The 12,270-nt window shown below is 39.2% G+C and overlaps 1 protein-coding gene across 8 annotated transcripts in view; it reads right to left on the minus strand.

The window, feature by feature from the left end:
- Window positions 1-11,833, minus strand: part of LOC130417691 (NACHT, LRR and PYD domains-containing protein 3-like) — a 47,447-nt gene extending 35,614 nt beyond the window's left edge. For 6 of the 8 annotated variants that reach the window (XM_056743406.1, XM_056743405.1, XM_056743403.1 and 3 more), the window contains exons 1-8: window positions 11,160-11,319; window positions 8,833-8,924; window positions 8,587-8,697; window positions 8,337-8,385; window positions 7,767-7,971; window positions 5,917-7,675; window positions 3,945-4,118; window positions 1,661-1,834 (exon numbers count right to left, since the gene is read on the minus strand). In XM_056743406.1, coding sequence (XP_056599384.1) covers window positions 1,661-1,834; window positions 3,945-4,118; window positions 5,917-7,675; window positions 7,767-7,971; window positions 8,337-8,385; window positions 8,587-8,697; window positions 8,833-8,885 — 2,525 coding nt within the window. In that variant the 5' untranslated portion in view covers window positions 8,886-8,924; window positions 11,160-11,319. Of the gene's footprint in view, window positions 1-1,660; window positions 1,835-3,944; window positions 4,119-5,916; window positions 7,676-7,766; window positions 7,972-8,336; window positions 8,386-8,586; window positions 8,698-8,832; window positions 8,925-11,159; window positions 11,320-11,707 lie in introns of those variants that run through there. The other 2 variants (XM_056743401.1, XM_056743407.1) reach the window with 2 other exon arrangements.
- Window positions 11,834-12,270: the final 437 nt, after the last annotated feature.

Genomic DNA, 12,270 nt, shown 5'->3' on the forward strand with positions numbered 1-12,270 from the left:
TGACACACGTGCTCAGAGCTGGTCACGCTGAGGCGTTCCCCAAAGCGTTGCCATGGCGACGCAGTGTCTCGTTCCCTTCTCAGGGAACAAGGGTTACAGACGTAACCCGAGACGTTCTGTGTGACTAAATAGAGCGCGATTAGGAACACGAATCAATACACAAATGACGTATGCAATTTCAACAACGCTCGCGCTTTGAAAAGGGGGCGGAGATTGTAACAAACCCTGGGTTTGCGGAATAAAACCTGCTCCCGACCAGGTTAGGTTCACGGAGTAGGTTACTCTGGTTACTCACTCGGAGTATAAGATACCTTGATTTCTGAAATGGGCTTGACTTACACCGCGGTCGCGGGTTTGACATACCTCGCGTTCTGAAACCAAAAACCCTGAGTATTCCGTTTTCTGGGGTTGACTTACTCTGAGTTTGCACTTACCCTGCTTTCTGAAACGGGCCCCAGGACTGTTGTGATTTAATAGAGACACACAACAGTTACCAAACCCGGTTAAGTTCCCCACTTAATTAAAATAACATCACACACTATTTTGAGTACCAAGTATGTTTATACTTCTCATCCAACCACAATCAAATTCACTCGATCCGGATGGAGCGAGTTTTGTTTTTACGATGACAAGCCGGAATGAGGAACGAGGCTGTTTTTAAAATGGAAGGAGTAGAAAGTACAGATAACTGCGTGAAAATGTAAGGATTAGAAGTAAAAAGTTGGCTGAAAAAGAATTACTCCAGTAAAGTATAGATACCTAAAATTTCTACTTAAGTAAGGTAACGAAGTATTTGTACTTCGTAACTTGACACCTCTTACAATAATTCATAATGTAAATAAATGTGCATCAGTCTCCTACGGCGCTGTTCACAGCTTCAAACTGAACCTTGACGGCCTCACTCACCTCTTTCATCTACTGCTCTAATCTGTCAATAATAACTTTGTTTCGAGACTTCATGAGATGATTTTATTCATCGGTGGACAGAAAACACAAAGCGTCTTAACAAACTTAAATGTTCATTGCAGTGTTTTGTGTGCGTGTGTGCCGCCTGCGTCTGAGCGCGGATTTCCTTAACACGATTGTATGCTTCATTTTCTAAACAAGAACAAGTGAAATTTATATTATTTATATGAAAACAATATGTGTAGTTGAGTGTTTATTTTAATTTTGTACGTTGATTAGGAAAGCCTGCTGTATTAGCGGTTTTAGTCTCGCTTTGCGTGAAGTAAAATTCTCTCAGAGGGACGTGTTCTTACTATTTTATTCATTTATATCTGAAAACAGAAACTGACAATATGTCAATGAGAACGGCTTTATTGTGCATTTAGTTGTGCTAAAATGTTAAAATTATACTAGTTATACTGTATGTAACCATTTAAGAGAGTAAACTCAAATACGTCGCAATGACGTCATACATATGATAATAGGCACTGCTGCACAGGTCACATTTTTTTCCGTGTTTCAAAGTGACAAAGTTGAAGACATCATTAGACTGATGTGAACATATATAGTCTACATGAGTAATAACATATGACAGTATTTACTAAATACACTGAAACAAAACTATAGGTTTGTATCTTAAAATCCTGCAGACTTTCAGTAAACTTGCACATGAAGTGCAGAACTAATAATATAACAACATAACACTTTGACTCACTGTAGTTTCTGTAGTTTACATTGTGGATCCTTCAGTAGATCAGAGAGCTGCTTCACTCCTGAATCTCCTGGATTATTATAGTTCAGATTGAGTTCTGTCAGGTGTGAGGGGTTTGATCTCAGAGCTGAAGTCAGAGCAACACAACCTTCAGATCCAATACTGCACCCAGACAGACTGTAACACAAAGAAAAACTCTTCACACTTACAGCAAATGATTCATGATTTATAATATTGAGTGTCATAAAACACACACACAGTTGCAACCGACACAATTGTTTTTATAAATTCTACATTTGTTTAGTGATTTGAGTCTATACGCAGCCAGTGAGTACTAGAGCCTTAAAGTGGTCATTGATATTTAAAATGTAAATAAAACAACAAACTAACCAAAAAACTAAATTACTGTATTTTTATTAGTGCAGATTTTTATGAAAATAATTTTAAAGTGAATATTAAGTGAAACTAACATCATAATGTATATTTTACATTCTAAATGATTTTAGACATCAATAATGTACTAAATAATTTCATGATTTAAATTATTTTAAATTGATAAAAAACAAATAAAATAAGGTGTTGTGACATTCCTTTTTTGTCCATGAAGGTCACAAAGAGGGTCGTCTAATGAAGACTATCAGAGTTTAAAGTGAAGATGTTGTTTGTGGAGATGTTTAATCCTCTGGTGAGATACTGATGGACAGCAGACTACTTTCTCAAAAACAATTACCCAGAATACAATTCTAGTTTTTATTTATATTTTTTTCCTTTCTCGTTTGGCTCTCATCGGAGGCGGTCGCATTTTCTCTCTCCCCGTCTTTGCCCATATCTTCCCTGCTTTGTCTCCTGTCTTGTCTCGTCTCATCTATTGAGAGACTCTCTCTGCACTGCTCTCGAAACTTGGAAATTATGGATCTGATCAACTGGTCCCTTAGCGCAATTGACACCATTTTCTCGACGAGAAACAAAGGTTCGGGTGAACCTGAATGCCCTGACGGAACGTTCGCAGCTGGCTACACGATGGACGCGTGGGAGAGAGGCGGATTGTGTGTCTGACGGCTCTTTCCGTGGAGGACATCGAAGATATCTACCTTTTTGGAACCATGATAACAGGTATTATGCTTATTGGATTATGCTTTGCCCTGAGTTATCGAAATATTCTTAAAACGGGAACAGCTGTCAATAGCCTCAAGGTTATTTTTGATGGAGGCCGTGGGAAGAGCGGTCAGCACTGAGACTGAGACTATTAATCACAATATGGATTACATCTTGAAAAAGCTCACGGCTATGGAAAGGAAAATTGATGATGCTAGAGACCAGAATGGACAAAGAGAGTAGCCGTGGAATTGGAATGCGGTTTACTCGCCTCAAGACGAAACAACTGCAATCTTATCTTTTCGGCCCCCCTGAACCAGGATTGGCCTTGGCCGAGGCCGATACTGGAGAAACAACCCTGAAGGGCAATGTGGCGTTCCCTCCCCCATCATACACACACACAGACTTTTGGACCTTATCCCTCATACAGACACACACACAAACACAGACTCTGACCGATTCCAAGCCTCCGTCGCTTTGACCCGCCAGCTTGACAAGCGGTTCTGTGTTAAGCGCCGTAATGGCTGCAGGACCGGATGGCTGCTCGCCGGAGCTGGATTACTTACCCTGTTGCAAGTCTTGTCTATGTGTACTGTGTGCTTGTTTTTCTCCCCACCTTCCTCATGTTATGCTGTATTTCCTTCTTGATACATTTCGTTGCATTGTACTTGTACATGTGTAATGACAATAAATTGAATCCAAATCCAAATATATATATATGAAACAAACTATTTACATGAGAACAGCTTTATTGGGCCTGCATTAAAATAGTAATACAGAATATTTAGAAAGTAGAAGCAGGGGTTCAATTGGGTTCTGTGGCGGGGCTTTGTGGGGTGTGTATACATATCTTATAATATTATTTCATCATTTGACTTTTTGATTTGGCATCGTATCATGATGAACTGTGTGATTTACACAACTAATTTGTGTCACTATCAAAAGACAAGTATGCAGTTTTTTTGTATTTAAATGTCTGTGTGAGTGTTTCTGTATAATAATAGAACAGGTTATTGAACGTTTAGCAGGTTATTATGGATAATGGTGCGAAACTTAAACTTCAGTATAAAAAACCTTCAGTATTTGTGTTTAATATTAAATGTAGTTTCTGTTGTTGTGTGAGGTTTACTGCTAAATATAAGAAAACGCACAATTGAAATGATCACACTTATTTGTTGATGAATGTACTTACTGTAATATCTGTAGTTTACAGTTTGTGTTCTTCAGTCCATCAGAGAGCAGCTTCACTCCTGAATCCTGTAGATTATTGTGACTCAGGTGCAGTTCTGTCAGACTTGAGGAGTTTGATCTGAGAACTGACGCCAATGCTGAACAACTTTTCTCTGTCAGATTACAGCGACTCAGACTGAGAGAGAAATAACAAGAGAACAGTGTGTTCATTCACTTCTAACAGATGTACAATGTTAAGCAGCTGGTGTGAATAGAGGATCATCAAGAGAAACATTTTTATATGGTGTTTAAATACAGTTATCTGTGATGTCACATTTGGCCGCACTAACAATGGAAATGTGCAGCAGGACATCTAGAGGCGAGTAACACTGTGTAATATAAGCGTGCAGAAGTCACATGCAGACAAAATAACAAAATGAGTTTAAAACCACAGAAATGTGTCAAAGACATCTCACATCACTATCTTTAAAGACCATTGAATGCAATCTTGTGAAGCAGCTGGATTTGGATTATGTTGTAGAAGAGTTTTCTCTGAGGAAATCACCTCTGAAAACCTTTAAAACATTCATGTCCAGAGCACATTAAAGTCATAATCCATCCCTGCTGCTGTACACACATTGAATTCAACCTTCAATTTTCACCAGAAACAGTAGACCGCTCATGTACTTTGAGACTACTCATGTCAGCAGACTATGATCTGTCACATACGAGTTCTACTTCTCAATAGTATTTAGGACGGATAGGATGTGAATCTGGACACAGCAGGACTTGAATCACCCTTCAAACCTTTGAGACATCTAACAGAACTAAACATGTCATGAAACTCTTTGAAGAACCCAATTGCAGACAGCCAAGGCAGTACGCACACGGGACAATGAACGCACACTGGACAATGAACGCACACAGGATGTTTTAAAGGGAACCAAATCAAGAGGGAACAGGTGAAAGGGATAAACTAATTAACACAAACTAGGAAACAGGAGGGCAGGAACGATGACGCAGACCGGAGAGAGAGAGTATGGTGACACATAGGTGCCAAAATCGTCTCTCTCCCACATGAAACAAAGGATCCTGTATGAATTCCACCTCTAGACAAAGAAATACCTGACAAGGTGAGGTGGAATCATGACATAAACATATCTGTAACATGTTTGTCAAGTTCTTTCACAGGTGACTGACAGATGAAGCACTACACACCGCCATCTATTGAGCAATATTTAATAGTTATTGAGCGCTCTAATATTAGGAAAAAAACATCCTTCGCTTCACTTTATAATTAATCGCAAAAATCAGCAACACTTATAAAATGTAATACTGTGTCTATTTAAGACTTGCTTGTTTGATTTTAGACTTTTGTAAGGCCTTAATTTACATGTTTATGAATTAATACTTTTTAAGATCTGGGAAAACCTGTAACACTTCAGTCTGTCCCCTGCCTGTGTTTCCCACATGTTTTGCTTGTCATCTGTTCTCACCTGTCCCTCGTTATTGCTAATTAGTCTCACACCTGATTCTGTTCTCCACAAGTGTTTGCATTTGTATTTAAGCCCTGTGTGGTTCTCAGTTCAGGGTCGGTTATTGTAATGTCAACATTGTATTGTCGTCCCCGATTTTCCTGGTCCCTGTTGGACTTCTGTTGGCAGAACTCTCTCTCTTAATGGCTCTGCATAAAACCAAAGAGTCTCTTTGAATACTGGATTCTGATTGGCTGGAGGTGTGCATTAAAACTAATGTAATTCCTGTCAGTTTGATCAATGTTTGAAATGAAGTGACAAAATTAACTTTTACATTTTCACCTGTCTGATCAAAAATTGGATAGACAAGTATTAAAGGATTTTTATGCACTCCACTCCATGTCGGCTGGTTCTTTTCCTCCACTTTTGCATTAAAACGTGGTTTTGATCTCTTACTTATATAAAAACTACACATTCCTGAACTTATTGTTTAGTTATAAAAACATGTAAATGACTCACTCAGCTTTTCTGGATGCTTTGATCACTGGCAGCAGCCTCAGAAGACATTCATCTGATCGATCATAACTTCTCAGATTAAACTCATCCAGCTCCTCTTCTGAGTTCAGTAACACAAACACCAGAGCCGACCACTGAGCAGAAGAGAGACGGACTCCAGAGAGACTAGACTCATCTCCTCTGTTCACATATGTTTGTACTTCCTGCACTAGAGAATGATCATTGAGTTCATTCAGACAGTGAAACAGATTGATGGATTTCTCTGGAGAGAGATTCTCTCTGATCTTCATCTTAATGTACTCGACTATTTCCTGTTTACTGTCAGAGCTTCTTCCTGTCTGTGTCATCAGATCTCGTAAGATTGTCTGACTGGACTCCAGTGAAAGACCCAGAAGAAATCTGAGATAAAGATCCAGGTGTCCGTTCTCACTCTGTAAGGCCTTGTCCACTTCACTCTTCAGTAAATCACTCATGCTTGTGCTGAATCTGCTGAAGAATCCTGATGTTTGCTGAAGAAATGACAGAAACTTGAACAAAGCAGCGAGAAACTCCTGAACGCTCAGATGCACAAAGCTGAACACCTTCCCAAGGTTCAGTCCAAACTCCTCTCTGAAGATCTGAGTACAAACTCCTGAGTACACTGACGCTTCTCTGACATCAATGTCACACTCTCTCAGATCCTCCTCATAGAAGATCAGGTTCCCTTTCTCCAGCTGTTGAAAAGCCAGTTTTCCCAGTGACTCAAGACTCTTTCTAGCCTGCTGAAGATCTACCTCACATTTCCCATCATACTTCTGACTCTTCAGTTTGGTCTGAAACATCAGGAAGTGTGTGAACATTTGAGTGAGAGTCTTGGGGATCTGTGCTTGACTCTCTGCTTCACTCAACATTCTCTGGAGAACAGTGGCTGAAATCCAGCAGAAGACTGGGATGTGACACATGATGTACAGACTTCTGGATGATTTCATGTGTGTGATGATTCTGTTGGCCAGACTCTCATCATTGATTCTCTTCCTGAAATACTCGTCCTTCTGAGGGTCATTGAATCCTCGTACATCTGTGATCAGATCAACACACTCAGGAGGAATCTGATTGGCTGCTGCTGGTCGAGAGGTGATCCAGATCAGAGCAGAAGGAAGCAGATTCCCCTTGATGAGGTTTGTCAGCAGCACATCCACTGACGCTGATTCTGTTACATCAAACAAACTCTGATTCTTTGAGAAATCTAGAGGAAGACGACACTCATCCAGACCATCAAAGATAAACAGAACTTTATAATCATCAAAGTCTGTTGATCTCAGTTCTTTTGTATCTGTGAAGAACTGATGAAGAAGATCCATCAGACTGATATTTTTCTGTTTGATCAGATTCAGTTCTCTGAAAGGAAGTGGAAATATGAAGTGAAGATCTTGATTTTCTTTTCCTTCAGTCCAGTCCAGAATGAACTTCTGCACAGAGACTGTTTTTCCAATTCCAGCGACTCCTTTAGTCAGCACACTTCTGATGGGTTTGTTTTGGACTTTAAAGATGTCATTACATTTGATTTGTGTTTCTTGTGTCTGTGATCTTCTGGATGCTGTCTCAATCTGTCTCACCTCATGTTCATTATTGATGTCTTCACTCCCTCCCTCTGTGATGTACAGATCTGTGTAGATCTCATTCACAAGTGTTGAGCTTCCTTGAGCTGAGATTCCTTCATTCATTCTCTGGAATTTCTCTTTTAGTTTGGATTTGTGTTTCTTCATGCACAGTGGTGCAAGTTCTGTTGTGTAAAGGAAAATAAATGAATGTCAATACATGAAATATGTCAAATAAAGTCAATAATCCACAGGAATAATTCATGACTCTCTTACTGGTCTGTAATGTGTTTGCGAGCTCTGACTGGTTCATCTTCTTCAGGACGTTCAGTGTGATCTTCAGAAACATCTCTGTGACTCTGCACAGATCTTTATCATCATCTTCTTCTCTCTCAGAGCATGATGGGTAATCTGAACTCAGTAGACTCTTGAAGATCTTCAGCTCCTCCTTCATCACAGAGATGATTTTCTGCTCAAGATCCTGAAGTTATTGTTTAAAGACACAGAGATTTAATCTCCTTTGCTAAGAACAAATGTATTTTTACCCACAGAGACAGTCAAAGAAAACATTAACACACCAGAAGACAACTAAAGCAAACACTGATCACAATAATGGGGATTCTATTAAATTTTAACATTTTTCAACATTAATTAATTATTTAATAACTATTTTAAAATGATTCAGTTGTTGTTTTATTATCAGAGTAGCCCTTCTTTACAGATTTAGTGTTAATGACATTCATGATAACAGCACGCACGCACGCACGCACACACACACACACACACACAGACAGACACACAGACACACACACACGCACACACACACACGCACACACACACACGCACCTGGAAAATTGAATCCAGTTTCTTCCCTTTGATGGATTTTGATCTGTTACTGTAATATAAAAACACATTAAATATGTTTGTGTATATGAGGAAATGTAAACATGTAACACACATAGTCAACACTTTGATAATTGTGTGTATTTGTCAGTTGTGTAAAGTGTTCAGGTGAAGATCAGAAGCACAGACTCAAGTTTAGAGAATACAGACTGATGAAGTGATTTACTCGTCTAAAGCATCAGACTGTCCTCACCTCACATCTGCATCACCAAAGTCTCCTGAATTAAAGTTTATTGGATGATCCATTGATCTCTCACTCTTCATGGACACACAACTGGGTTCAGGAGATTTTCCATCAGTCAAACTAAAACACAACAGCAAATACACACTGTTACAACAACTACAAACTCTCACAACTCTGACACAAAGTCTCTTCATGTTCTCAGTGTTATTGAGAATATTATTGTCATAAAGTTTTGTGTAAGTCAGATTCTCTCACCTGTTCATTGTGTTTGTGCTTCTTTCTCCAGAGAGACTCTTTTTGGAGGTCATGACAGCGACTCAAATGTTGACTTTATACCTGCAGATGAACTGAACACATATTGAATATTCAGATGTGAGCAGCAGAAGTCTCAGTATTTGTGCTGTTTTAGTGTCTGTATCTGAACGTTCAGTCGACAGTTTAATGTTCTTATAACCCAGAGAGGAAACTTCCATATAAAACTTTTTAATATTTTAGTTGTTTAAATTGAGCCCCGTGCCTACACAACGGAAAATTACATCAAACAAGCTCTTATTAACATTTATGTAATTGATCTTTTGCCGCTTTATCCTCTTAATATCTTTATCTAGCGCCAAACGCGCTTCATTTCAACACTTTCCGCTCCGCACGCTGCTTCTCCGCCGCCACATAAGAGCAGAAAACACATTAACAACACTTGTGCAGACACACAGAGAAGGTAAATGGACACACAACAATGAACAACATGAAGCAACATTTAAGCATTTGTTTCTTACTATTTACTGTTTGTTATATGACTCCAACCTTTCGACCAGATTTATGATATTCTATTAACCATAACGATTTTATCTACATTGAGCATTAAAATTATTGATCAGCATGTAAAAATTGTAAAAACAACCTGTGAAAACCCAGGATAAAGTCTCATAATCTAATTGATTATTACATCCATCCATTTTCTTCCGCTTATCCTAGGGCCGGGTCAGAGGGGGAAGCAATCCAAGCAGGGATGCCCAGACTTCCCTCTCCCTAGACACTTCCTCCAGCTCTTCCGGGGGGACGCCGAGGCGTTCCCAGGCCAGCCGGGAGACATAGTTCCTCCAGCATGTCCTAGGTCTTCCCCGGGGTCTCCTCCCGGTGGGACATGCCGGAACACCTTCACGGGAAGGCGTCCAGGGGGCATCCGAAAAAGATGCTTGAGCAACCTCAGCTGACCCCTCTCAATGTGGAGGAGCAGCGGATCTACTCTGAGCTCCTCCCGAGTGACCGAGCTTCTCACCCTATCTCTAAGGGATCGCCCAGCCACCCTGCGAAGAAAGCTCATTTCTGCCGCCTGTATCCAGGATCTTGTCCTTTCGGTCATGACCCACAGCTCATGACCATAGGTGAGAGTAGGAACGTAGATTGACCGGTAAATCGAGAGCTTCGCCTTGCGGCTCAGCTCCTTCTTCACCACGACAGACCGGTACAGCGACCGCATTACTGCAGAAGCTGCACCGATCCGTCTGTCAATCTCCCGTTCCATCCTTCCCTCACTCATGAACAAGACCCCCAGATACTTGAACTCCTCCACTTGAGGCAGGAACTCTCCACCTACCTGAAGTGGGCAAGCCACCCTTTTCCGAGTGAGATTATTACATAACAGCCATAAAAGATTAATTTCAGGCATTAATTTCACAAATATTTTGGCATTATTCAGTCAACATTGAAGATATTGTTATAATTTCACAGAATATTCTGTAGGGTGATTTTAAGAAGGACTTTTGCTGGGTTTTCTCAAGCAGGGTCACACATGAATAAATGGCCCGATAAAATATATCTTTTATACAGGATATCCAACTGGACTAAATTGATTAAATATTTATTTATTTTCCATGAACATAATGTCCGGACCTCCGTTTGTAAGAAACTATCAAGACCAGACCTCTTGGAACTTTAATTGAGTACCCCTGATCTATAATCTAATGTTCTTAAATTGATGCAAAGCATTAACAACAAAGATCTCAGATTATCAATCCATCAGATGCGTGTGAACGTTGTGATCTTTGGTATGAAGTTAAACTCACTGCAAGTTTTTATGAAAATCATCATAAAACTTCAGCAAAAAACATTCTCTCCTCCAGAGGGCCTCACACAACAAAAATGGCACAGGGTCTCTTACACCCCTTGGGACGGCCCTGATGATGACATAGAAGTTTAAATATAATATATTATTTACACTTTACTAGCACTTGTGTCTAATTTACGGAATAACCATAATTATCCCTAACATGAAATAAACATGATGTGTTTTAAAACACTGAACAGTTTTAATAAATGATAAGCGCACAGTGTTTCTCTGACACAAACACAGCGTGCAGCTCTTAAACTTCTATGTGTGGTTTTAAAATATATAAAGACTTAAAGAGTCATAGTGTTCAAGTCTTAGTCAAGTCTAAACTCTGATTTTGTCGAGTTGAGTCGCAAAGATCAAATGTGTGACTCGAGTCCACAAACCTGTTTTCTGTCGTCTCACTCTGTCTGTGTTGAGTTTTAGTTTGTTAGTGAAATGTTCTCTTATTGTTTTGTATCAGTTCAGTTCTCACCTGTGTAGAGCCGTTGATCTTCACTTCTTCATCACTGTCTGCAATATTACTTTTATACAGAAATACTTTTCTTTTAGACATTTTAGACATTCGGTTGAGTTTTCTGTTCTCATGACAAAATGGCTCCTGACTGTCGAGTTGTACTTTTACTTTCACTTTAAGGAGGAAGAGTCTGAGCCAAACAACATTTAAAGGTGCAGTAAGTGTTTAATGTTAAGAAGACACTTTTATCCGAATTTGGGTACTCACTGAGTACATCCCTTACGAAAATTAACCATAGTTTTATTTGTGGTATAACGGCTCCTGAATGTTTTCTCCTCAGCAGAAAAAACACGCTTCAACTGATGCCTTCGATGTCTTTTTTATTTAACTGTCTTCCTCTCTTGAATCAGGACAATCAACTTCACAAACATCAAATGTACACCGTGAAAAAACTGAAAATAAACCAAAATTACAATCAAATTGGTGATGAAATGATTTGCCATGACGTCGTTCAATATAGCTTATTAAACTTACAAATAAACCATAACCAAGATATATCAACATACCGTGTGCTTTCCAAATCAGGATTCAGGAGACATTAGGAGACATATTTTCATCAACAATCTTCTCAATTTTACACCTCTCAATTCGTGTGCTACACCTCGTGTTTCTCTGTTACTTTTCTGGTGTTCACGCAAAAATCAAATCAGATGACCAGTACGTGTCATGGTACTCATTTTCTCCAGTAGGTGTCACTATTGCCAAACTATCATGTAAATCAAATATACTCCCAAATAAGTATTCAAATATTGCATAATATATAAAACAAACCAACAACAACAAAAACCTTCAAAAAGGTGACACAAATATTCAGCAAGAAACTACACTATCTGTGACAGCTACATGTGGTACAAGTGTATTTTTTGGTGTGCATTGGTTACTTAGGGCAAAACCATACATGTTTTTTGGTTTTAACTGTAGGTACATTTTTGTAGAGGATTTTAGCTTCTGAAATATAAAAGTGCTGATAATATGTGTGATTGTGTGTTAATGTGTGGAACTGCACACGTTCAATTATTTGACTTCAACACATCTTTATATACTTTAAAAAATGCTTCCATTGTGTTTA

Source organism: Triplophysa dalaica, chromosome 3 (assembly GCF_015846415.1).
Source record: "Triplophysa dalaica isolate WHDGS20190420 chromosome 3, ASM1584641v1, whole genome shotgun sequence".
NCBI classification, from domain to species: Eukaryota; Metazoa; Chordata; class Actinopteri; order Cypriniformes; family Nemacheilidae; genus Triplophysa; species Triplophysa dalaica.